General features: G+C 40.7%; 1 protein-coding gene and 1 long non-coding RNA gene across 7 annotated transcripts in view; one reads left to right on the top strand and one right to left on the bottom strand.

Moving 5' to 3' along the window:
* KCNC1 (potassium voltage-gated channel subfamily C member 1) overlaps positions 1 to 27036 on the bottom strand; it is a 131086-nt gene that overhangs the window by 28058 nt on the left and 75992 nt on the right. For all 6 annotated transcript variants that reach the window (XR_003991315.1, XM_030485238.1, XM_030485235.1 and 3 more), the window contains exon 2: positions 14942 to 15875. Coding sequence is in view for 5 of the 6 variants with exons in the window: in XM_030485238.1 (XP_030341098.1) it covers positions 14942 to 15875 (934 nt within the window). In the remaining variant the exon portion in view is untranslated. The remainder of the gene's footprint in view (positions 1 to 14941; positions 15876 to 27036) is intronic.
* LOC115607679 lies at positions 1054 to 25799 on the top strand. Its single transcript, XR_003991317.1, has 3 exons — positions 1054 to 1310; positions 10524 to 10598; positions 25674 to 25799. It is a non-coding gene; the product is annotated as an uncharacterized LOC115607679 (long non-coding RNA).

Below are 27036 nucleotides of genomic sequence, written 5' to 3' on the forward strand. Positions count from 1 at the left end.
CTTCATAAGCCTCTACTGCTACAAGCTGGTGGCTCTAATCCTGAAATGAGCGAGGCAGCTGTGTCAGCAAAGCTCTGCATTGAAATCACTGAGACTCCCACTGCTATACCTGAGCCTGCATTTGCAAACTAAACTGTTAGTGATTGGGGGAAGGGGGACTGGTCCATTTCTGGAGCTCAAAACATCTCTGATCAGAGTGGTTGTGGGTCTGAGTGCTCACTGATAACAGCCATTGGAAGCAGCTTGCAGGCTCTGTTGTGCTTGAATGACAAGAAAATTGACTTTCTTGGAATTATTTTCCTAAATTGGAACTTGAGCTTGAACTTGCATTTACAGCCTCCTCAGTGTCCCATAGCACTGATGAATTTTTCTCTATTGAGAAATACTTCTGTGAATATTCCTCCGTTTTGTTGAAAACCCACAACCTTGTTATTTCTGTTCAATAGGAAGAGAACAGGGTAGCTGGAGATGTGGACAAATTACTGAACTGTTCTACTGATGTCCCTTAGTCCACAATAAAAATTTTGCTAAATATTTAGGAAGCAGAGAAATTACTAGCACAGAACACTATATCTATTGCTGATGTATATAAGTAAATGTTGAGTAGTTGTATTCCAAACCACTGTGTGCAGCACCTAATCTCTGAAGGTAGGACTCAGCAATCGCATGTTATTTATTATACGATTAGTTTGTTATGGGTATAAAGAAACATCACTGATGTCATCAGCCCACAGTTTGAAGTTCCCATTGTTTACATTAGCAGATCTACATGCTGAACAATTTTAGGAATGAGGTATAAAGATGGAATGAAATGATGTTATTTTAGGTTGATTTCTCAAGTTTCTATTTGTATGTTTTTCCAAGATTGACTTTGTGTTTGAAACAACTTCAGATAAAGCAAACTATAGAAACCATCACTGTCTGCTGAGTAGATGACTACTTCTAGGTGCCTAGAACTTCTAAGGCTTGATTCTGGCCGACTGAATTCAGGTGAGTCTTTCCATCCCTGCTAGAAGAATCTGAATTAGGCTTGTGCAGCATTTTTTATTCTTTAGGTTCTGTTTCATGAAGAAAAGTCAATGTTATCGTCTCTGTTTTACAGATGGGTAAAACTACCATGCATTGAAGTGACTTGCCCACTGCTTTATAAAAAGTTATTTACAACAAAATCTTCTGACTCCCAGCTTGGGCACCTTATCTACATAATTGTCCTATCATCTGTGAATACCTAGTTAACTGCACCAGCTTTAAACATTCTCCTGCAGAGATATGGCTGAGAGGCTGAAGAAAGTATTCAGCAGAGCTCCCAGGTGAGTAGTTTGTTTCACAACTATCACATTTGTGTGGCTTCCACTTTCTTTTTTCCTGTCTCATCTATCTCTATTTGCAGAAAAGTGCTATTAAAATGCCACGGGCTTTCCAAAGCAAAGACTAAATTTCAAAATGGGGGGACAGTTTCTGAAAAGGAAAAAAATAACCCCAAACAAAAAACCACACCAATTTAGGAGAACTGCTGGATTTTGAATTAGTATACTCTGCTTATTGTGGAGAAGCACAGAAGAGACTACCTATGTACTTGCTGCGTGTTTCATCTCTGTTGTCCTAGCAAATGATTACACACTGTGATAGTGACTTTACTAGTGCTGCTGGTTTTGACTATAAGCTAGAATCTGACTCTTGACTCTCCACCTATTTGAACTGCATCTCATGTTCAGAGTGTCACTGGACATAATTGTATGATATTTTCATTGACCGTAATCTATGCTTGGAAATGTGGCACTTGCATGGAAGTTGTTCCTACACTGGGAAAGACACCCCAGTCCTCTTCCTTTAAGCAAACACTGCCATTTTCCAACAGCTGCCCAGAACCAAGTTCCTGGTCTACCCTTCTTACTCAGATGTTTTCAGAAATCATGTGTGGGCCAGGGATGGTCCCAACTCACACTGCTTCCTCTTGGGGTTGTAGCTACCCCCCCCCCCCCCCCCGCCTTTGTCTCCTGTGTGTCTATAGAGCTGTGAAGGGCTCAATCCAAAGACTGGATGAGTTGAAAGGCACTCTCAGGGTGTACCACTTTCAGTCCTTACAGGATTGGAAATCCAATGAATTTTCCAGTCCTTATAGGAACTCCTGTAGGTTGTACCCACTTTGACTGAAACAGGGCTGAGAGAAATTCCACAATTCATAGCATGGTATCCATGCATATTTATCATATTTATCACGTGACCTGTGAGTCAGTATCTGGCTACATGAACCATGCCAGATTCTTTGACATTGTGCTGAAGAAGATGGGATCTTCTCGGCCCTAGATCAGAAGCACAGTGATTAAAGAGACATGGTGCTCTTTCCTTTGGGCACATTAGATCTCTCACTGGTCACTGGCAGTCTCTTACAGAAGAACACAGACTGTTTAAGAATTAAAAGAGACAAGGACCTAGCTGGAGTACCTACAGCTTGAACAGCCATTTGCCATTCCACAAAGACTTGGCTGACTTCAGGGTTCTGCAGCCCTGTTACAAGGGAAGGGGTTGACAAGCAGGAAGGAAGGAAGACCAGCTGAGTGCAAAACAGGGACAGGACTGAGAAAGCAAGTTGCTCAAAAGATGAAGATCTTTCTACGGGGGAGACCTTGTCTGACTAAAGTTGCATTCCACACCACCAACCCCAGGTACACCTACAAATCAATCTGCAGTTTGTCTCAACTGTTCTTTTACAGTCCTGATCTCTGATTGTCATTATTATGGTCTATGGATAGTCACTCCTGACCAACTGATAGCGTCCTTTGGTTCTCATTCAGAGCTGAAGGGTCATTTTCATTTGTTCATTTTAAACCCTTGTTGCTAACCCTAACATGCACAGTAGTTGCCTGAAGTATCTCATGAAGAAGGATCTCCATGAGGTCCCTCACAGCAGAGACCTTTAATCCAACTGGATCCCTGAAGAAAGTAATGGTACATTGTCCACTGAATGAGATAATAACTCTTCTGTTTTTCAGTCCTCTCACACTTTTCTGATGATATAAAAGGGCTGTTAACATTGCAAACATCAGTTGTGTCATACTGTGCTGGCAACGGGAAACTATCTTGGTATGATGGTTTTCCCTGGTTCTTAGGCTAGTGTCAGAATGGTACAGGAAGAGAGGTGGCATGGCCAAGGTGAGGATAGAGAACTGCTTTGCTCTAGCTTAAATAAGCCACAAGCCTATTAGCTGGAAGTGGGAAGTAGAGCAGCTGTGAGGCTGCTGTAGTTGCTGCTGGAGGACAAAATTTTCCAGCTGTGTTCTAGAGAAGATGCAAAGATTCCTTTTTGCATAATATTTTTGCAGCATCACTTTTGCCTGATACTTCTTGTGCTAAGCAAATTATTATGAAGGTAAGAGTATGAATCCAAGTATTCAAAGACATTTACTCTGATTTGTGGAGGGATTAAGAGCTGCTCAGCATCTGAAAATACCCATTGACTTTATATCCCTAGATTTTATTTCCCTAGTGAGCCAACTAGGGAAGGTGCCCCACTGGACCTGTTTGTGAACAGAGAATGACTTGTGGATGATGTAATGGTTGGAGGCCATCTTGGGCATAGCGATCACAAAATTACAGAGTTTTTGGTTCTTGGAGAAGTAAGAAGGGGGTTCAGCAGAACTGCTACCTTGGACTTCCTTGGAGGGCAGAGTTTGGCCTGTTTAGGAGCCTGGTTGACACAGTCCCTTGGGAGGCAGTCCTGAAGGGCAGAGGAGTCCAGGAAGGCTGGATATTCTTCAAGAGGGACATCTTATAGGTGCAGGAGCAGGCCATCCCCACATGCCAGAAGATGAGCTAGTGGCAAAGATGTGGCATGGATGAACACTGAGCTTTGGCTGGAACTCAGGAAAAAAAGGAGAGTTTATGACCTTTGGAAAAAGGGGCAAGCAGCTCAGGAGGTCTTCAAGGATGTTGTGAGGTTATGTAGGGGGAAGATGAGAAGGACCAAAGCCCAACTAGAACTTCATCTGGCTACTGCCAGAAAACACAGTTTAAAATGTTTCTATAAATACATTATCAACAGAGGGAGGGCTAAGGAGAAACTCTATTCTTCATTGGATGTAGGGGGAAACATAGTGACAAAGGATGAGGAAAAAACTGAGGTAATTAATGACTTCTTTGCCTCAGTATTTAATAGTAAGACCAATTGTTCTCTGGTCTTAGCCTTCTGAGCTAGACAGAGACAGGGTGCAGAATGAAGCCCCCATAATCCAAGGAGAAATGGTTAGTGACCTGCTACACCACTTAGACACAGACAAGTCTGTGGGGCTGGATGGGATCTATCCAAGGGTGCTGAGGGAGCTGGCAGAAGTGCTCACTGAGCCACTTTCCATCATGAATCCAGGAGTCCTGGCTAACTGGGGAGGTCCCAGTCAACTGGAAGTTAGCAGATGTGACACCATCTACAAGAACGGCCAGAAGGAGGATCCGGGTAACTACAGGCCTGTCAGCCTGACCTCAATGCCAGGGAAAGTTATGAAGCAGATCATCTTGAGTGCCATCACAAAGCATGAACGGGACAACCAGGTGATCAGAGCCAGTCAGCATGGGCTCATGGAGGGCAGGTCCTGCTTGACCAATCTGATCTCCCTCTGTAATAAGGTGATCTGCCTGGTTGATGAGGGAAAGGCTGTGGACATTGTCTATTTGGACTTCAGTAAAGCATTTGACACTGTCTCCTACAGCACTTTCCTGGAGAAACTGACTGCTCATGGCTTGGACGGGCATACTGTTCACTGAGTAAAAATCTGGCTGGATGGCAGAGCCCAAAGAGTGGTAGTGAATGGAGTTAAATCCGGTTGGTGGCCAGTCACAAGTGGTGTTCCCCAGGGCTCAGGGCTGGGGCCAGTTCTGTTTAATATCTTTATCAATGATCTGGATGAGGGCATCAAGTGCATCCTCAGTAAGTTTGCAGACAACACTCAGCTGGTTCAGAGAGTTGATCTGTTTGAGGGCTCTACAGAGGAATCTGGGCAGGCTGAATTGATGGGCCAAGCATGAGATTCAGCAGTGCTCAGTGCTGGGTCCTGCACTTGGGTCACAACACTACAACTTGGGTCACAATGCTACAGGCGTGGGAAAGAGTAGCTGCAAAGCTGTACGGCAGAAAAGGACTTGGGGGTATCGAGCGACAGTCAGCTGAACATGAGCCAGCTTGTGTCCAGGTGGCCAAGGCAGCCAAGAGTATCCTGGCTTGTATCAGAAATAGCATAGCCAGCAGGGCCAGGGAAGTGATCATCCCCCTGTACTTGGCACTGGTGAGGATGCACCTCGAATACTGTGTTCAGTTTTGGTCCCCTCACAACAAGAAAGACACTGAGATGCTGGAGCATGTCCAAAGAAGGGCAACGAAGCTGGCGAAGGGTTTAAAGCACCAGTCTTATGAGCAGCGGCTGAAACCTGGAGAAAAGGAGGCTGAGGGGAGACCTTACTGCTCTCTACAACCACCTGAAAGGAGGTTGTAGCGAGGTGGGTGTTGGTCTCTTTTTCCCAAGTAACAAGCAACTGGACAAGAGGAAACATCCTCATGTTGCACCAGCGGAGGTTTAGTTTGGGTATTAGGAAAAAATATCTTCACCGAAAGGGTTGTCAAGCATTGGAACAGGCTGCCCAGGGAAGTGGTTGAGTCACCACCCCTGGAGGTATTTAAAAGCCATGTACATGTGGTGCTTAGGGACGTGGTTAGTGGTGGACTTGGCAGTGCTAGGTTAACATTTGGGCTTGATGATCTTAAAGGTCTATTACAGCCTAAATGGTTCTATAATCTATGATTTCTCTTGGAGATGTTGCATGGAAAGGAATTATTTACAGTTCAATTCCCTACTCTCTTGAGCCTCTTTAACTCAAATTTCACTCCTGTTAGCAAGTTGTTTCTGTTTTAGTTGCCTGGATAATATTTACTGTCCATTAATATTCATTGCCCACTCATCAATTCCATAAGTGGAATATTGGGCTCCATCTAAACTCTGCTGTGCTTCTTCACTGATTACAGGAGGGTCAGATCATAATAGTGAATCAGGAAGTAAAGGAACTTCACACTGAGAAAAATGTGCTTTTCTTGAGTTGATACCTGGCTATAGTGATTTCTGAGTTAACATAGTATTTATTGACAATTAAGAATAAGATTAGTAGCAATGAACTTCATTCTGTCCCTCTTAAAAAATATCATAAATGTCTGTCAGCTATTTTTTATCGTTCTATCAAAGTAGTGTTTGGGGGTGATTGGGGAATATTGTAAACAAAATACTTTGCCTAGGACCTGATTCAGCAAAATAATAATTATGCTTCTGTGCCAGACCATCTTCAGCTACAGAAATCAATTTTTATGGGTTCCAGAGCCTCATGCAGGATTAAGAAACATGGATCCCACGGGTAGGGGCTCATTTTTGTTGTCGGTAAGTATGGTCCTTAGAGTGAAAGGGATATAACTCTATTAAATTAGAAAAAGAATTATGTAGAAGATATATTAAACCATAGACAAATGATGATGAAATGAAATTACAGCTTGGAGAGTATGGAAGGAAGTATAGCATAGAGAAGAACAGCATAGAAAATATGAGTTTAAACCTTTGAATATGAGTAATGATGCGTCAGCACAGGCATCACTGGTTTTCAAAATGGCAGTGAAAAAAATCCTAAATTGTAGGTTTGGGAATTTTTTCTGCTGGAGAGTAATGAAAATTAATTTTTCCCATGCAGACTATCTGGAAAAAAAAAAAAAAAAAAAAAGGTAATTTAACTAGGTAGTTCTGTCGTCATACCGAGTACTTACTCTTTGCATTAATACCTCGCATCAGGTTTTGTGTCACAATCTCAGTGAAGTTACCTATAGTCTGTGACATTCCTTGTTCTTTTGCATTAAAGAACTGTATTGTAATCTCCTCGGCTGCCCAACATGGAGCTCAGGTTGATGGGAATTGGAGAAAAACTTCACAGAATAAAATGTAACAGTCTGTAACATACACAAGTTGCAAGCAACACACAGTAATAACAAGTAAATGTTAACAAACAGAGTGAAAGAGAGAAAAAGAGAGAGAAAATGTGAAGAACATGTAAAAGAATTAAGATTCCTATATTACAACTCAATTTTAGTTACCCCAATATTCTAAGGCCATTACAATAAAAATCTTTATTAGTTCTAGGTATCTTTAATAAAGTTTCCTGATTTTTATATTACTGCATATTTTGAAACTTGCTATGAAGCTCTTCTGAGTAGATATCACACTGATGGACTTTACACTGGCACGAGAGCAGAATTTAGTATGCTACATGAATCCGCAGAATCCTTCCGACCCAACCTACCTCTTCAACATTTACTCACCACCAAGTTGACCTGGGTTCCTCCAGTAAGCCGTGTCCCCCAGAAAAGGCACTCCAGTGACAGTGGTGACCGCCTCTCCCACTACTAACTGGCCAACATAGTAACATCACTCCCAGAGAATATCACCTTTGAGAGGTACTACCTCTTGAAGTGAGGTGACAGTATGTTGGTTGCCTACCTATTGGTACTACTAGAGGAAATACAGGAGCTCTAGTTAAGTAGATCCAGTACATCTTGCTATTACAGGCATTATTGGATATGTGCTTAATGCAGTGCTGAGAACTGCTGCTCCTGGAAGTGCTGCATTGCAAAGAGCTCCGGAAGATCCTTCCTAGTTTTATCCTGACACTTCTGAGGTTTCACTTATACCCATCCTGGACTTCCGAGAGTCTTACTAACACCATATTCTGTAGAGTGCAGTGGGTTGTTGACAGGTCAGGCAGAGATTGCAGGAGAATGCAGTCAGCTGAGTCATGCTAGAGTCTTATATTACCGCCCTAACTAAGGAATACAGTATGATGATCTGTACAGTATGTAAGGTGTCTGAGACATGGAGAATGGATGAATACAAAGAACAATGACAGCGGGAATGGTAAATTGCTTGTTATTGCCGCTTTGTGCTTATAAACAGACAAGCAAGTAACCAAAAGGCTTGGAGAAAATTTCCAGCAAGTACAGAGTAAGAGGGATATAAGCAAGTAGACTGGGCACAGAACTGGGACCTCACACTCTAGACCATTTTGTCTCTGGCCTTTTGTAGTAATGGGTAAGCGATCCCATCTGTCTAGCTCTGCTGCAGTAGAGATGTACTTCTTGCACAGAGGTGCCTTTTGTTGTATCTGTCCTGCAAACACCAGTCTACTCAGGCCAGCAGAAGGGAGAGATGCCAAGAGTACCTCCTTTGTATCCCAGCAATGAATTCTGCACTGGATGGCATGGGAGCTGCAGTGGCAGACATGTGTGTGAAAAAGAGGATTTACCGTATTAACATCTGCTTGTGCTGGAGGATTGGCACAGGTTGGCCTTCTTTAGCTGGTGTGGTTGTATCTGTGTTTTCCCATCACTAAAAGTACCTTGTACTCATTAAGTTATTAAGGCATGAAAAGGCCTAAGATTTATTATTTAGCTCTGCATTTGTTTTTCAGCTTAGTGCAGTCCTGCCCCTACGCACACTCACCTCTGGCTGTGGCCAGACCACAGGAGGCTGTGTGGGGAGATTTCCTTTTTTCACTTTTTTTTTTTAATGTCTCACATGATGCCAGAGAAAAGTGGGAAACCCAAAGCACTGTGCTTGAATTCATAGCTCCTCCTTTTTGTTTTCAAATGACTTGGTATAGAGGATGTTATTTTTTAATCAAATTCTAAAGTAAACAAGCACTGTAGTACAAGTGACACCCACCAGTTGTTTCTCTACAGGAAATGACAGATGAATAATTGTACAATGAAGTATTACATTATATTAATTATAAATTCTGCTTTGTGTGTGATCCACAGCTATGAGATTGCAGAAATGCCACACGGGACAGAGGGAAAGAAATAGATCCAAATTGCTTCCACCTAATTGTAGGCACTTAACTGAGGATCTTAAGTTAGAGGTGCAGTCACCTGAGATCACTTATGGAGAAAGCCACCTCCAGAGGGCAATTCATATCACAAATGAGTGAATTACTCTCTGAGGCTGCCTGATACTTCTTCCAATATAAGGGGACCTCAGGCAAATGCATCTTCAGTTAGATGAGAAGAACTGAGCAGTATTCCTTTTATTTTGAGCTGTTACAATTTTTATTAGATCCAGAAGACTCCATCTTCAGTGACATAAGATGCAATCATTACCTCGTTTGCTATTTCGGAGTGATGAATTTTGGGTATTTAAAGGCTAGGAAGGCTAAGTATAGGCAGGAAAGAAAAAACATCTTCCTCTTACTTTTTCCACTGCTTTTTTAGTATTTATGTCCAACACATTTAAACTTCAAAGTCTTTTGAGCTGAAATAGACCTAAACTCCTGGCAGTTACATTGCTATCTACTGTCCATCTCACAGAGAGGGCCAAAGGTTTTATGACAGTAAAAACAGATGAGAGGGGTTTTTTTTGGTTGGTGGTTTTTTTTTTTTTAATGTTCAAAGGCATTTGATCAGAGAATTTGCTTCCCTGTGGATTGAAGGACTACCACAGTGATTAAATACTTACGGCTTTAACAATGCTTTGCTATCCATAAAAGCCACTGAAGTTCACACACTACAGTGAAATGTTAGGCAGCATAATGGGCTTGTGACAAGAACTGCCAAGAGCCCCCCACTCCCACTGAGTTTTGGCACTAGAATTACAGTGCTCAGCACACTTCTGACGTTAGAACCAGTGTGTTGCACAAGAAGTACAGGTTATTTAGGTTACGGTGACAGAAGGGATGAAAAATGAAACTGAGAAAAGAGCAGCTCCTTCAGAAAGCATGACTGATAAAACTGAAATGGGTAATTCCACGTTATTTGTTTGAAAGGAGATCAGCTCTCTCTCAGGAAATTGCATTGAAATAATAGGTCCCTAGTGACACAGCTTATGCCAGTTAATTTGACCATGGGAACACGAGTCACTATAACTATGTAGTTTCCCTGTTAGTGATAGACTTGGATTGCTTGAACTATTTCAAACGTAAGGATAGTCAAGGAGTGGGTTATGGAAAACAGTTATTTGAGTAGGTAAGTAAAACAACCACAGAAGTTTTTCTGAAGCTAAAGACTGTATTAGTAATGACAGGTATTTTCCCTATCCTCTTAGGTGCCTGAATTCTAGTTATATTTCTTCCATATTTTACAGCTATGCAATAAACAGAGAATTTTGCCATCAGTACACTGTGAAAAAGAGTGCACAATACATTTGTATGAGATAGATACAATATCCTTGGAGCATAGCTTGAGTGAATCTGCATGCAGAGAGGATCAGAGGTGAGGAATTCTTTTCTTGGCCATATTAAAGTCAATGTAAACACTGTGTGTGTTGGTGTTGTAAGTAGATATACGAAAACAATAAAAGGTTGGGGTAGATCTCTGAATAAACCCAAATTAACCCATCAACTGTGCTTACAATATATGGATCCATTCTTAAGACCATTGCTCTGTGGCACCAGACAGTACTGTAGACATCAAATGAAGTTATGAATTCCGATCATATTCTAAATTTCTTTCACAGTGTTGGAAAATGACATTCACCACTTCATCCTATGGCAACTTTAAGAGGTAGCCATGCAGTCAACCTCTCCTTAAGGTAAGCACACAGAGAGGGACTGAAGAGCTGAGTAACACTTTCAAAACAAAACTGAGAACTTTCAAGATTTGTTTTGCCTGTTTTGAAGTTTTCTTATAGATGATGATTTTCTAATAAATTGTACCTTAAAGTATTTTACTATGTGCACTGAGATAAATTACTTATACCTGTAGGACAGTGTGTGGTTTGGGACAGAAATCAGCTGAGTTTAACTGGTTGAAACTGGCTTTTTCTGTTTTGCTTGTATTTGAAGCAATTTTTGCTTTGCCTTTTTTCCTATTTCGCTTCTGTTACAATACTGACTGTTTGAAATACTCAGGAGCCTGTAGATAAAAACACATTGCAGCACAGCAGACTGTGGTTGACTGATGTTTATTTAGTTATGATGAACTAATGGCTTTGCTACAGATCTTTCAAGTGATCTTGCTCAATTAAATTAAGCCCCCCATCAAATGAAAATACTGGAGATTACTTCCATTTTCTCTTTGCTGTCTACTTAGCTTGGCGGATATTTGATTGCAGTACAGTGGTTATCACATAGTCAGTGGTGGCAAAATGAAGCCCTGATCTTGAATGGGGCCTGCAAACAACACTGCTACAACATGGTGTGTATATTTTAAGTGAGGGGACACATTGTCATCCATATTCTGAGACATCCTTGGGTTCAAAGAGTTTTAGTCAAATTGGTCAGGCAGGATCTGCTCCTTTGTATCAAGCCCTGTTCCTCCAGGCACTATCTAAGCAGTATCTTGAGAATTTACAGGCATCAGAAACTACCACAAAGAAGACTTTTTGCATAGAGAAATGTCTACTTTCTTAATGCTGCTGGTGAAGGCCTGCCTGCAGCAGCAGCTCTGCCATACTCTACTCTGAAGTGCCTTTCTTCCCCTTCTGCAGCTTTCTTAGCTACCCATTGAGGGGATCAGATGGGATGGAGAACAGAAAGGGTTGCTGCAGAAAGGGGAGGCATGGTAAGGTTAAATTCTGACATTCTTTATATCAAATTAAAATCAAGTGCTGTTATTTAAAGATACCCTCCTGCCAGGTGTAGATTAGCCCAGGACTGAGCTGCTGTTGGAGACAATTTAAAAATTTAATTCAAACCTCCCAGAATTTAAATTCAAACTATCTTTGCTTTGCCTACAAATGACCATAATAGTGTTGTTGGCAGCAGCTGTGCAGCCTGTGGGCGAAGTTCTGCTGTTTGCATGTCTGTGCCAGGAAAATGCTCCTTAGCCTGAGAAGAGGCACTGGGCTGTGGCTGTGCAGAGCTCTCTGTAGAGACCCCTTGGCTCTGTGTGTATGGACCAAGAACAGCTGTGAGCTCCTGACTCGGTTCATGAGAGGGCTATAGGGAGATAGTCATATATGAAACTATTTCACAATCTGTTTTATGAAACTATTTCACAAACTGTTTTATGAAGCGTTGAATCATTCTATCACACATGATATATGGAATTAATAACTTCATGTGATGTCCTTTACACCTGAGCAGCTAAGCAGGCTTTTTTTGGAATAATGTATTAAATATACATCATATGATCTTGTATCACCTAGACGCTGTCACACTGAAGCTTTACAGTTAAAATTTACAAGAAATATCTTGGAAAACACAGGCATTATTTTAGAAACATTAGGCACCCATTCTGTGTTCCTAGTGCAGTGTTAACTGGATGTTTACAGTTAGGTGCTGTTAACCGATCCAGATATTTTACAGTATGGGAAACACTCACTACTTGCAAGTCTCTGTTTTCATATAATGTGCAGATTATAATTTCAGGAACAAGTCAGTGCCTATCAATTCTTCATATTAGGTAAGTGAACCTCAACATCCAAGGCAATGCAGATCTTGTTTTTATAGTTTGCTATGATCTTACTTATTATTTTTTCCTTTTACTTTGCACACATATAGATCTTTCCCTATTAGGAAACAAAGAGATACAGGCACTATTTTTTGCTGCTAGTGGTGCATAAGAATTATCAGAAACAGAACTCCAGCAACAGTGTTATGAAGTCCATTTTGTTAGCTGAAGTATAAGTGTGCTTTGTTACTTCTTAAAATATATATGCTTGTATACTTATATAAAAATAGTCTCTCAATTATTGCAGAAATAGATAAGTTGCTGTTACTATCAATACTTCATGGATATTGTGGTAACAGCTGATTTTAGAGCACTGGTGGTGGCAAAACAGTTCCACATTGAACCAAAATTACACGTATTCTCAGGATACCAGTGTGGAATTGCACTGAACTCGTAGAGTTCTTAGTCCTCTAGTTCCCAGAGAGGACCAGGGTGGGTAATGGAAGGAACTTCATAAAGCAAGGGATTTCTGAGAAGAAAGTCACTCTGTAGCTGACTGCTAAAGTGCTCAAGATTCTGGCATCTCTTGCGCATTACAGTTGGGTAGTTGGCATATTGCTCGTAGTAGGAGACACACAATATTGTTTGTGCCCTCTTTCCCTCTTGACACGTGATGCCACAACGACATCTGCTTATGAGAACGTTTGCTGCTTGGACATGAGTTGTGATAAGCATTTGCAACCTGAGGGGAATGGATGGTAAAACCATACGCTTATGCGCCAAAGATACAATAGGAAAGAGACAGTCTATTCTCACGTATGAATTGTGATTGGCCTGTTGCAATGGAATAGCCTTTAACAAAAAAAAAAAAAAAAAAAGGCAAGCTATTTACCTTCTGAATGGATTTTACATAGTTGCACAAAAGGGAAAAGAAATAAGAAGACAGAAAAGAATAGAAAAGAAGAGAAAGGTTCCCACCAGCTCTTCCCCTCCATAATTAGCATTGGCATTGGTGAAGTCACACACAAAGGAAAGTGTCACTTTCTTTGTGCATCTCACAATGACGTTAACATGCATGGCTATGAGATGACGAGAGAATACCTCACTCACAATGAGTAACAAATTAGAACTTTTTTCAAAGTAAAAAAATGATAACACAAGACCATCATAGGTATATGCTAGCTCTTTCAAAACATGTCTTTTTGATTAGATGTCAATTAAAATCACTTGACTGGTGATCTGTTCGATCTTATACAACAGAGGGGGATATTCTGAATAAGCTGAAGAATGTCTACTATGCAACTAGAACATTTGCCAAAAGTTAAGTGGGCTTTGTTTTCAATACGGTCATCTACTTTAAATTACTCCATAGAATAAATAGTGGTATTCCATGGGTAGAGGTAGATTATGGGGTTTAAATAATCAAATTGGAGCCCCGTCATTTCATGTGCTGTAGGAGGATTCTCATAAAACTGAGATATTCCCATAATTAACCACTAGCCATGGGATATTATAATATATTCCATGGTGACTAGTATTTTTTCCATTTCCCTGCCCGCCTCCCAGTAGAATTAGGATTAATTTTGCTCTGGTTTCACCTATTGCTAACACGAATCAGTGTAATTAAAACCAAGTATACCATATTATGAGGCGCTCACTGTTTAGGCCAAACTGGTCGGTAATGACCAGTCAGACCTTTTCCAGTTGGCCTTTGCTGCTAGAAGGTTGAAGGAGCTGTAACTCACCAACCCACACTTGCAAAAGGAGCATGTTTTAGAAAATGTGGTTCAAAGCTCTTTGTAGTTCAAAATGCTAAATTCTAGTGGAATATTATAGAATAGATTGATTTGCATGCCATGGAATAAACATCCTTACATCTAGTCTTGTCTCAGAGTGAGTCATTTTGCATTAGTGTCAAGAATTTGAGCTGTTGTTCTACTTTGCAGTTAATCATCAGAAAGAGACGGGATTGTCTCATGAATATGCATGATGGTATGGTTGTCCCTTCAACTTACTAGGCACCTAGTTTCTATAATGAGATGTACAATATCTGCCACTTAAAACAGCTGAAAGGTCCCAAATGGGAACAAATGAGAAAGCATCAGGCTGTTTTGAATTCCAGCCCTGTTTTTTCGGAAAACTCTAATTGCTGAGTACTTGGCTCCTACTCTGCTCTATGAAGCATTCAGCTCTCAGGAGCCTCTGAGATGCATTACACAGTCCAGCAACATAGCTGTAGAACTCTCAAAATTCTTCCACTAGAAGCTTTTCAAAATATCTTGAGACTTTTATGCCCTTAACCAGGAGCAAAGTTTGGGCTCCTAGAGCGTGCTCTCATCCTTAGTTTTGCTGATCAGCCTCCACTGTACCATTTGTCCCTGCAACCTAGACTTCACACATATTATTCACTGTGTGATGGTGGGACTAGAATGGATAAATGTGCTACCCATTGCTCTAAGAAAGCAGTCTGGCTGAATCTTAAATCACTACGCGGGATGGAGGTTAACGGTCAGATGGACATTCCTCTAAGAGGTTTCCTACCTGCTCTGTTAATTTCTAAAATTTCTTCTTGGGCCAGTGGGCAAGTGTCGCTCTGAGTACTGTGGTGTGGAGAGTTTACGACAGATTTACAATAATTGGGGGATCCCAGCTGGGGTGGCCTCGGGATATGCTTCTTTTTTTTCTTTGGTAGCTTCTGCTTAGCCATAGCTAAGGAGTAATACATTCCGAAATTGTTCACAATGACAGGGACGGGCATGGCAATGGTCAGCACACCAGCGAGAGCACAGAGGGCCCCCACCAGCATGCCTGACCAAGTCTGAGGATACATGTCTCCGTAGCCCAGGGTCGTCATGGTGACAACAGCCCACCAAAAGCCGATGGGGATATTTTTAAAGTGTGTGTGTTCACTGGCACTAGGGTCATTTGGTTTAGCACCTATTCTCTCGGCATAATAGATCATCGTGGCAAAGATTAAGACGCCCAATGCCAAAAATATGATGAGCAGCAAGAATTCATTTGTGCTGGCACGGAGGGTGTGTCCCAAGACCCTCAACCCAACGAAGTGGCGGGTCAGCTTGAAAATTCGTAGGATTCGCACGAAACGGACTACACGGAGGAAGCCCAGGACATCCTTAGCAGCTTTGGAAGACAGGCCACTGAGTCCAACCTCTAGATAGAAAGGCAGTATGGCCACAAAGTCAATGATGTTCAAAGAGTTTTTGATAAATTCCACCTTGTTTGGGCAGAAAGTGACTCTCATCAAGAACTCAAATGTAAACCAGACCACACAGACACCTTCAATGTAGGTGAGAAAGGCTTCAGTTTCTGCTTCCCTGTAGTGCCGCACCTGGGTGTCATTCCCGATGAATTCAGTTTCTGTCTTGTTCACAATGGGGTTAAATCTCTCATGGGTCTCGAGGCAGAAGGTGGTTATGGAGACCAGAATGAAGAAGAGGGAGGCAAATGCCACATACTGTGGAAACAAAGAAATGAGAGATATGTTAAGCAGTAGTTTAAGTACAGGGCTTTGATTCTGAAACACCAGCATGAGACAAGAGCTGTATTAAAACTGAAGATAATGCCCAGCCTTCTTCCTTTGGGCATAAGATGCCAGGTCTCAGCTGCAAAGACAGCCTAACATTGAAACTTCAAGAGAGAGCAGTATATAAGTACATGCTAAAATCCATTCCTATACCAATAGTGGTTTAATGCGTGTGTAAATTTAAGCAAGCATTTAAATCTTGTTTAAATTTTGTCCCTTGGATTTACTGAAATTCTACCTTCCTGAACTTGGTCTTCTGTTACTTCCTGGTCTTTAATGATAGCGTACACCTTCTAGGACAATTGTCATGCAAGAGCCTTTTTGCAGTATTGTGTCAGTGGTATGGTGGCTGCTTCCAGCTCCCAGCTTAGTGACAATTATGGTATTTCAGATCTCAGTAAGGGGCTAGTAAATACTAATGGCAGTCTCAGGTGGGCTCTAAAACAGCAGAGTTCTGCTTGGCATCACCAGACTTTCTTGCCAAATCCGAGGGACAGACTGAGGATCAGTCACTTATCAAACCAAGCTCTCCTAGAGTAAGTGTCTCTGTTCTCAGTTCCCTTCTCCAGATCTTTTGGGATTGGGGGACAGGGAGGTGGAGAGGTTTCAAGCAAGCCTGTCAGCTGAGATGAAAAAAGACAGATCATCTGGATTTTACCAGACAAGGTTTTCTGTAGGAGATTCTCATTACAGTGTAAGACTTCTACCTATTGTAACAGGCCCTGCTAAAATGTCTGTCCCCATCTTTCTTATAAGCCCCCTTTAAGCACTGAAAGTTTGCAATAATGTCTCCCTGGAGCCTTCTCTTCTCCAGGCTCCAAACTCTCTCAGCTTTTCTCAGACTTTCCTCAGCCTAAAGGAGATCTCTTGGTTGTATTCCAGGATGATTGAGGAGTACAGTCAGGCTCTTGCAATCACATTTCCTCTGCTCAATCCTCCTTTAATCAATTAAGTAGTTTGCATGAATCGAAGAGGTGTCTGTGTGTTGGAGGGGTACAGTAATGCTAATACCTCTTTCCATTCCACTCCCTACCTCCGTTATCTTCCTGTTTGTCTGGTGTGTCACCTTGACAAGAAACATCACATAAGATACTATTTTACTGTCTTCATGAGCAACTGTGGTAATTAAAGTATTAGTCAAATATTCTTATACTGTCCTGCTATTCATAATGTCCCTTTTCCAGCAGTGTAGCCAAAATAGGGGTTTAAAAGAACAAATTTCTTCTAATTGTCTGTTGCCAGTAAATGCAGTGCAATAATCTAAACACAATTGTGGCCAAAGGAATAGACCAGTTAAAAATAACCTATGCTTCAAGCTACCTTTCTTGTAATCAAGATGTTCCTCTTGTCTGCTGTCACGGGTAGACCTAGTACAGAATTACACTTGACCTTCCATATTGGCAAACAAAGACAGAAGCAAGGATTTGCCACAGTTTGAGGTGAACCATTTACCAAAATACAAAGCAACCGGCAGAGAATAAAATCACAGAATCGTTTCGTTTGGAAGGGCCCTCTGGAGGTTGTTTGGTACAACTTCAAAGTTGGATCAGGTTGTTCAGGGTCTTGTCTGGTCCAGGTCTGAATATCTCCAAGATCCCACAGCCTCTCTGGACAGCCTGTGCCAGTATTTGGCCAGTAAGAGCAAATAAACTTGGAAGAATACAGAAGCAAACTGGCTTTTCTGCTTTTCAAATTCAACTTTGTTGCCAAAGAGATCAGAACTTAGTCACTGTCACAGATTTAAAAAAAAACAAACAGTACCTTTCCCTAAATGATTCACGCTATCATAGCCTTGTTATGTGATGATCCAATATGTGTGCTGATATGGGCTAAAATCAATGTCTAATATAAACCAGTTGTCTGGAAGATAAACAATCTGGAGGTTAGGGAAATTGAGAAGCAGGACTGTGGGTATCTTTTTGTCAGATTCTCCTCTTAAACAGGGAAATTTCTCCATGCACAGTTTCTCCATCTGTAAAATAGGTCAAAAAAACCCCCCAGCTGGTGTTTCTCCTGTGCTTTGTGATCCTAGTTGAATGTGTACAGGTTCTATATGCTTTCATTTTAATATTACTGACTTCAGTATATCAACAGTCTCCCTGAAAAATGAGTCGAAGAGTCTTTTAAGTGGTCAAAGTCAGTTTATGTATGATATTGGTAACACTCAGCGCTTAAGTAGAGGTTAATACCCCAATTGTCTGAGCATGAGTAAAACAAGAAACAAAATGCATCTAGCAGTAAGAACTCAGAAAATGTTCCTAGCAGCCTCAGCATGTCTGCTCTGTTTCAGCCTGGAGCAGATTCTTACCATAGAGTCATAGAGCCTTGAGAATTGAAGCTGCAGAAGAAAATGCTGACACCTTGTTAAGTCAGGTAGCACTCACAGATAAGAAGCAGAGAGGGAAATAAAACCATTTCAATAAAAGCATTTTGCATTTTAAGGGGTCTGTGAAGAAGGCCCCTGTCTTTATGCTGACTCAAAATGCAATTCACTTGGTGTATATGAATATCTTTCCTGAGTGAGTGGTGTTTTGCTGTATTAAAGGAAAGAGAGAACCAATTTTGACACGGCATTTAAGTTCTCTGCAGTGGTACATGCTAGCAGTTTTGTCAGTAGAGAACATCACACCCATGATCTCTCTTGCTGTTAGGCCTTGTGTGTGCACACCTTGGCTTCAGAGGGGAATACAGAACTTCTCAGTTCAGCAGAGCAGGAAGCACCTGCTAAATGAACATGAAGTGTTTGCTTTCTTCCATGTGTCTTTAACAACATCGAGAGCCCTTTCCCAGACAGGGGCATGTTCTTGAATGCTTTGCAGCTTTGGAAGTGTGGGTCTGCTTTCAAGATTTCATAAAACCATCTGAGCAATGGTATTGACAGGAAGAATCCCAGTATTTCTTCTTCCAAAACAAAATTTTTTTTTTTTTTTTAGCTCTGTTGAATCACTATCTAATCCTAAAACCTATTTTATATTTAGAAAGTAAAAATGCTCCTTAGTCACTCCATGCTTCAATACTGAAACTCCCTTTGTTTTAGAAGAAAGTCTGCACAGACTGAAAGGAGAAGACAGTAGAGAGCAGCCTTTTAATAAAGGTCCTGTTACAGTTCCCCAGCCCCTTGGCTGATGCAAAGAACTGCGCAAATGCCTGAGAATCAGGTCTGACAGTGCCTTCACTGGCACCCATCTCTCATAGATTTATCATTTGCAGCTGCTTGGAACTCAGGAATGTAGCAGCTTGCCACAAATGAATGAATAATTTATCATTGGCGTAGATTTTTTTTCTTTTTTTTTTTTTGTGATCCTCAGTTTATATTGCCCTCATCCTTTTTGTCTTCTGAACATTTTTTTTTGACCAGTTATGTGCCGTGAGATCTAGCGAGCTGTAAGCAAAATCCAAAAGTACCAAATTCAGAGAGTATGTTTTTCTAGGGAGACCAGCATCCATTCATGCCAAAAGGGTCAAAAAAAAGCTCTCTCTGGCGCACTGTCAGAGGCCAAAAAAGATGAGCTATCATGTCTAGCATGATAGCTTGTCACAGCCGGAGATGAACAATGCTGGTAAGATCTGGCGAAGATTATGGGACTCGTATGTATTCTAATGTCTTTGAAAATAAGGCTGTCTCTTTTTATTTCACTAATAATGTCCTGGACACTAATCAAACCAATGGATTGCTCTTGTATTATTTAGTGGTTCTTAATCTTTCTCATTACATTTTACAACAGAATTTCTCTTCTTCCTAGGATCTGAATGGGCTGGGGGAAAAGAGTGAGGATATTATGAAGTGATGTCACATGCTGTTGAGTTACATAATGGCAGCTAAAATTTTCTTTAATTAAAGAAAATACCTAGGTAAAGTGTTTGAAGTGATCAAAACTCTTTTATCTGCTTTGACATATGTGAATGATTCCTATTTCAGTAGAGATGCTGCTGCCATTGCTTTTTTCTGGCTCTAATACCAACAAAGAAAAATCTCAGATTGTCCAAAACCACAGAAGCCATAAGGGAAGGCAGAGAGGAGATTTTAAAAGGGGATATTCTGATTAAAATATAAGTTATGTTAAAATGTCTTCATTCTGGAGTGAGAAGAAATTACACTTCTGCGTAATTTCTGTTAATAGCGGATATATTTTAATAAGATTATTTCAAAAGAGTCTAAAAGATGTCATGCCCAGAAGTGGAGAGTTTAATCATGTAATTTACATTGCCTTTGATTCTATTTATCTGTCTGTCTATCTATCTATCTGTCTATCTGTCTATCTATATAAGAGGCCGCCTTCTCCCTGCTTCTCCATTGTCGTGTGTCCAACCTAGCCATTTTTGCCAGTGCAATGTGAATATGAAGTGTTTCACATCAGCTTCGCATAGCTGTAAAAGGAGCAAGGTAACAGGATCAGATCTAGCTTCTCACGAATAATGAGCCAGTATCTTTCCACTCAGAATGTATGTCTGGAGTGGGGACCTAGGAAGGGACACCTTGGCTGAGTCTTTGGTAACAGGGACACTGCTCTTGGACCACAGACAACAAGAAAAGTGGGTGGTGGCAGTAGAAGCTGCATGGCTTTTGCAAGTCAAGTTCCAGTAACTTCAGAGTTTGTTTTCTAGTGAATAGCGGTCTACACAACACACCATTCATAATTCATTCCAGATCACACGTTCAGAGTGAGTTAGTAGAAGCTGCACACCACAGATGAGTGCTCTTCTCCCCTGATACTGCTCAGAATCATTTAACAACCCTGACTCAAGCTAGATGAGAGAAAAGAAATTGATCACACTCGGAGATTGGTCAGCCTCTCCCTTTGCAACTACTAACAGAAGTATTTAGAAAGTGTTTCTTAATCCCTACCCTTTTACAGGGAAATTCAGGAAATTCTACCCTTCCCTGAAACTCTGGGTGAAAGGCAGAGGAAAATGGCATTTTGTTTGAACTACAGCTGTTGAAGCATTAGGAAATTTTCCATAGAAGAGGCACCCTCTCCTTATACTGATCTATTCAAGTGAGATTTGTTTTCAACGACAAAAATGTTTAAATCAGTACCTCATAACCCTCCTGGTCCTGTTGAACCAACAAAGCACAGGAGCTAAGCAGTTGTCATCTTAGCTTGTATGAGTAGGGCCTCTGAGCAGCATGAGATTTGCTGCTTCTCTCATAGATGAACTCAGGGCTTTCCAAGACTGAAGTGGGAGATGAGAACACTCTCACCATACATCTTTGTCTCCGAAGGAGAAATGATGGAACTATTAGTGCTGTGGGGCTTCCAGAAAAGTATGTTATGATTAGTGAGTTCCAGTACGTTGGGGTTGGGGTTTGTTTGTTTGGTTTTTTTTTGGTTTTGCTGGGAGAGAAAAAGGAGGGCAGTCAGGGAGCAAGTGGAGAGAATAATAAAAAAATCTCAAGTCTAGTAATTTTTCAGGAAGTCTGTGACCACTAAATGCTATATATCTTGCAGGAACAACCTAGGCTCAGAAGAGTTTGAGATCAGTGCTGGCAATCCATGAGTTGGTCGTCTACAAAACATCAGTAGCTCAAGTATACCCAGAGCCCCATGCTTTTTGCTAGCCTGCATAAAACCCCATGATTTCCATTCACCAGGCATCTCTTAAGATACTTTACCCACTTTCTTTTACAGTAGTCTGTCTGCTTGAGGTTTGTCTCTGAAAACTATTACACCGCATGGAGCTGCCAACATTTGCCTACCTGTGACTGGAATCACAAAGCTTTGCTTAGTTTTTATTTTAATCTGAAAACTGTACCTCAACCAATCTTCAATTAAAACTCAGTCCATGTATCACCAAAATGTGTAACAATAGAGATCTAGCAATCTTTTGCTGCAGTTCAGCTGAAATGTGGGTTAAATGAAAGCTGCTTTAAAATACTTAGCTGTATAACCACTTTATTATCTGTCAAGACCGATTTTTCCAGGCTTTCTTAGAGATATGGACCCTGATTCAAACAAATGACTCATTCTGAATGTGCAAGTAATTCTGCTGAATTGTTGAAAGAAGTATTGAATCTGTATGACTGATCGAATGACTAAATGTAGGCACATGATACTAGCAACCAGATAATGCTGTGGAAGTGAGCAAAAGCTAGGACTCTGTCAAAAAGCAAGTTCTGTAATATTCCATTAAGAATCCTAATGTAAGATGTTTTAAGATCCTTTGAGCAATGATTATGAAATTGAAATTATTTGCAAGGGGAAAACTCCAGTTCTGCTTTTGTAGGTGTGATAAAGTATATGAAGGCACACTCAGATGTAACCACCAAGCTCTTCTGTGAAGGGAGAGATGATTATCTTGGCAGTGTGTCTTCTTTCAGTGGGATGATAAGACAATCAATAGAGAAGCTCACATCAGCAACCATACTGGTTCACTCACAAGACTATTCAGATTCATGTTTCTTGGCTGAGACAAATGGAAGAAGTAGGCTTGGAGACAGACAAAGCTTGCTCCAGAGTCAAAGTCCACTAGCAGCTCATGGATGAAATGGTTATATAATGCCAAAAAAATATATGACAGCTTGCAAAAAAATTTTGGAATGCTTAGTGGCACACAGACATGAAACAGCGTGTTAAAAAAAATGTGCAGTCATCTGTGGAAAATATGCTTAAGTTATTCGGTGTTGACATTGCAATAAATAAATTAGAAGCAGATCTCTCAAATGTTAGTCCTACCAGGCAGCCGTGTGCTTTGACAAGGTAGTTACTGGGATAAGAAAGACTGCATCAGCACTGGAAGTGTGGTATGTACAGTATTTCTCAGTGACCACATGGCCAGCCAGCTGGTCACCAGGGAAAGGCTGGAATGGTTCTTCACAGGCAAGTTTTCCAGTTTCATCTTGGATAGATTAAATCTTGTGATTTAATAGGAACATTGTCACAGAAGAGATGTGAATTTATTTTGCAAGCTTCCTTGCTACTCCCTAGTCTGACTGGTAGTGAGAACTATATGGAGACAGTATGGTGGGAGTAAGAAATATTTCATATTGCTCAGCAACAGCTCAAAGGGAAATTCTTAACATACATAGATTCCTCATCCAAAAGGATCCAAAGACTTCTGCAGGTAGGTATATGGGACACTGCAGAACAAGCTGTAAATGTGAAAGTAAGCCTCCTGTCTCCTTGGGGGACTGCAGAAATGTACATTTGGTAGGGACCTCCAAATGTCATTTCCCTGTCCCAAAACACAGTCTTTGATTATTCCTGAAAGACAGCTATATTGACTGTTATTAAGGACCTCCAATGGTGAATGTTGTAGAAATCCTGCAGGATCCTGCAGTGCTTCACCATATTTTATCTGGTTTTTTTTTTCTTTCCAATGCCTAACCTAAATCATCTTTGTTACATCTTATGCTTACTCATTTTTGTCATACCCATCACAGACAGCTAAGCATTTAGAAATTTGCAGATGTTTTCCTTCTTTTGTAAGCTAACAGCCACTAAACGTTCAACTGTTCTATGAGTCCTAGACTCCTGTTTTCATATGCTCATGCTTTTGCTGCATAAATTCAATAGAGTTATTAATCTCATTTTCAGATGATGCCACACACTTTTTTTCTGTCAGTTCTGCCAAATGCCCTAGAATTAAAGAAACCGAGAAAGTCAGCTAACAACTCATACACTGGAACATAAACTAACATGACAAATGAAACCAGGGAACTTTACTTGCCCATTATTACTAGGTTTTTCAGTCTTTTTTTCAGTCTTTTTCTGTTAGGCACTAGGTAACTTTTTTTAGGACTTTGCATACTTTCTGTTCTAAACTGCAAAGGAGAGTTTTGTAGCAATGACTGGTGGTAGTGTCATGCGTTAGGATTTTCAGGATCTCACCTCACCACCTTTGTTCTGGATGCTATTTTGTCTCCTGAGAAAATCACACTTCCTTCCTCTCTAACTTGCTGCCAGTCTATTTTTTCCCCTTTTTGTTACAGCTTCCACACCGTGGCTTGCCCAAAGGTGGCTCAATTCACATGCTCATGCATATACACAGTACAGCCTCTCTCAAACCTACTTTTAGAGTGGTGATAAAAGCCTTTCATAGAGCAGGAGACACATTTCTGTAGGCTTTCATGGCCCACCCTCAGTGCAGTTTGATTCACCAACCTCAGCTGTGCACTAGGACCCAAGGAATAAAATTGTTACGGGTATGAAGCAGACAGAGGGTACTTGGTGGTCTCCAGCTCCATTAGAAAGAGCGTGCCCCGCTTAAATATTTTTTTGCAAGAGGAAGCACCCTAATATGTGGAGGTATTGAGTGCAAAACTTCACAAAGAAACACCAGAAATACACAGCAAGGCTTTGTCCTGAATACAGAACTCCCTAACCTAACATACAAGGCTGACTTTTCTCCCTGTGATTTTTAAGCCAAAGTATTTGGAGTGTGTTCCAGATCATGTTTGTATTCAGACAATAATGCTTCTGCTTCAAGACAAATTAAAATAAGCAGCTGTCAAATCTCTAGTGGCTTAAAATGTGGGTAGGCTGGCTACATAACCACCCTTGGACAGGGTGTGAAATCTATCTGCACATCTTCCATGTGCGCTCACCAGCAGCTGGTAGGGTGTGTCAGTCAATAAGATGGTGGCTGCTCCTACGTAGGACTAAGAGGAAGATCCAAAATGTATCAGCCCCCAAAGGTGAGCAGTTTGAATCTGCAGTGGCTGCAGTGGTGGAGTCCTTAATCCAATTTTTCTCTCAAAGCAATACTGTAGCAAAAGTAATTGTGATAGAACTCCTCTTTGGAGACGCAGACCAACTTTTTCGTATTTGACAATGGATTTTTGAAACCTCAGTTTCTGACCTCTCCATGAGAGATGTTCCAAAGAGCTTTGAATTCTGGGAGCAGCTGAGTGCTTACCCTCTGATAGTTGAGCTGAGCACCTCAGAACTGAGGCACTCAAAATAACACTCTGAAAAACTGGAAGCCCTGGGATCCCTTTGGTGTCACTAAATGTTGAGCTCAGGATTTCCTGCTTTCACTGCAGCTTATGTAGATGGATGTCACAGATGGTGTAGTCCCTGAAAAGTCAGGCTTCTTAACAAGGTTGCTGAAAATGAGGTGTTAAACCCCAGGCATTTTGATGACTGCTTCGTTTTAGGTGATTTCACATTACTAAGTGAAAACTTTGTTTCATTAACTTTTTTGTTTTCCAGATTGTGACTAACAGTGTATTGTAGACACTTTTCCTCCCACAGTAATTCACTTAGCTTAAGCCATATCTACCAGTTTGTGCTTTTAAAGCATTATGGCCACAGTTCTTTCCTTAACACTGCGCAGTGTGTAGCAGAAAAGACCTGTTAAGCTCCTAGATAGCCTAAATGTGTTAAAAAATATTGACATCTTTTGTTCCTTTGTTCTACAAAACCTAAATATCAAGTATCTAAATTATCTGGTCCTATCACTTTATTCAGTTTTTATAAAACATTAAGAAACTCCAACAACTATTAGAGCAAATGAGAAAATATTTGGGAAAGCAAAGAATGTTTTCATTCCCAGTTAGGCAGAGTCCATTGCACAGATAAATTTGTGCAAGCGTAATGCACTGGATGGTAGCATCCTCACTCATACAAAATCTCTACTGACAACAATATTTGCCAGTACTCAATTTTGACTGGCTATGAGCCATTTTAGATATACAAATTAGTGACAAAAGAACTTAGAAACTGTGTTGGTAGCTTTTTTGAGGCAACTTCCAAAATAGCCTTTGTCATGTATCCTGTCTTAGCTTAGATCAACAAGATTGAGGATATTGGACCCAGTGAGTGCTGACTGTTTTTTGTCAAGAGCAAGTTCTCAGTAGGATGTTATGTTGCTTGCAACACAAGATCTAGGAATGGTAATGTATATATTCATGGTAATGCCCCAAAATATAGAATTCTTCCCCAGTGCTAGTCCCCACAAGCAGCTGAAGATTTTCAGAATTCACTTGCTGTGCAGAGTGGCTGCAAATTTCCACTCAATAATAAAATCCTAAGTATATATGAAGATGTGTGTCACTGGTGGTGGAATAAAGAGAAGCAATCTTTTTGTATATACATATGTATAGAATAAGAGTAAGATATAAATTATAGACACACATATATATTTGCATGTGTACTAGTTATACTGTACTCTGTCACAATACTACATGGTATATATGTTACATACAATGTCGTGGATAACATTTGTAATATAGATACAATAATACATCATACTAATATATATTTCATATAAAACCTATAATATGCCAAATTACACCTAGAAATATGTTAAGTATAAATACATGTTTATATACTAGGTATCTAATACTCGTCTCAAGGATTCTGGGGATGCCTGGCTGTAAATGTAATATTTAGGGAAAGCTGTTTTTTTCCTCAATAGTGAGCACCTTAGTCTGTTTTAACTATCCTAGAGTGTCTCCTTAATCTCTTTGAGTACTGTCTGTATCTTTAAGGATTATTGCTGCCATACATGAAAAATAAGAAAAATGTCCTTTTGCTATGGATTTTGATAACACTAACTAGATTTCCTATTTTCTAGGATGTTCTAGTAACTCTTAAACTTAGGCAGCACTTTTCATTTCAAAGATGCCTTCAGGAGTTTGAGTTTGCCAACATAAAAAGAATCACGTTGGGCTTGGCACAAAGGCTCTAGTTCTTTCTTTGTCGATGAAGGTGTCTCTGAAATACTGTGGCAAATCACATACCTGTTCAGGACTTCCAGTAATTACAAGGCATACTGTGCCATAGAAAACATCAGGAAGAGATAGGACAGCTCCAACTCAAACTCAGGAGGGCACCTGCCATACCATGAGTGCTTATCATAGTATTCACTATAGGGCAGTTAGTGCATGTTCTCATTCTCCTCACTAACAGCACTATCCTGATTTAAAGGGGAGGGTTGTACCATCCTTTCTTTCCCTGGTAAAATATTTTCTCCTACTGTGTATATTCACTGTACCCAATATAGCCACACTAGTGTGTACTTACAGACAGGCAAAAACTCTGTGCTTGCATGCAGGAGAGCAACTGAAAAAAACCTGTCCTCATTGTTATGTTTTTAAGGCTAAATTAATGAGTCACATATAGCACCTGTGATACTAACCCTGTATCAG

Source organism: Strigops habroptila, chromosome 4, assembly GCF_004027225.2.
Source record: "Strigops habroptila isolate Jane chromosome 4, bStrHab1.2.pri, whole genome shotgun sequence".
Classification (NCBI taxonomy): Eukaryota; Metazoa; Chordata; class Aves; order Psittaciformes; family Psittacidae; genus Strigops; species Strigops habroptila.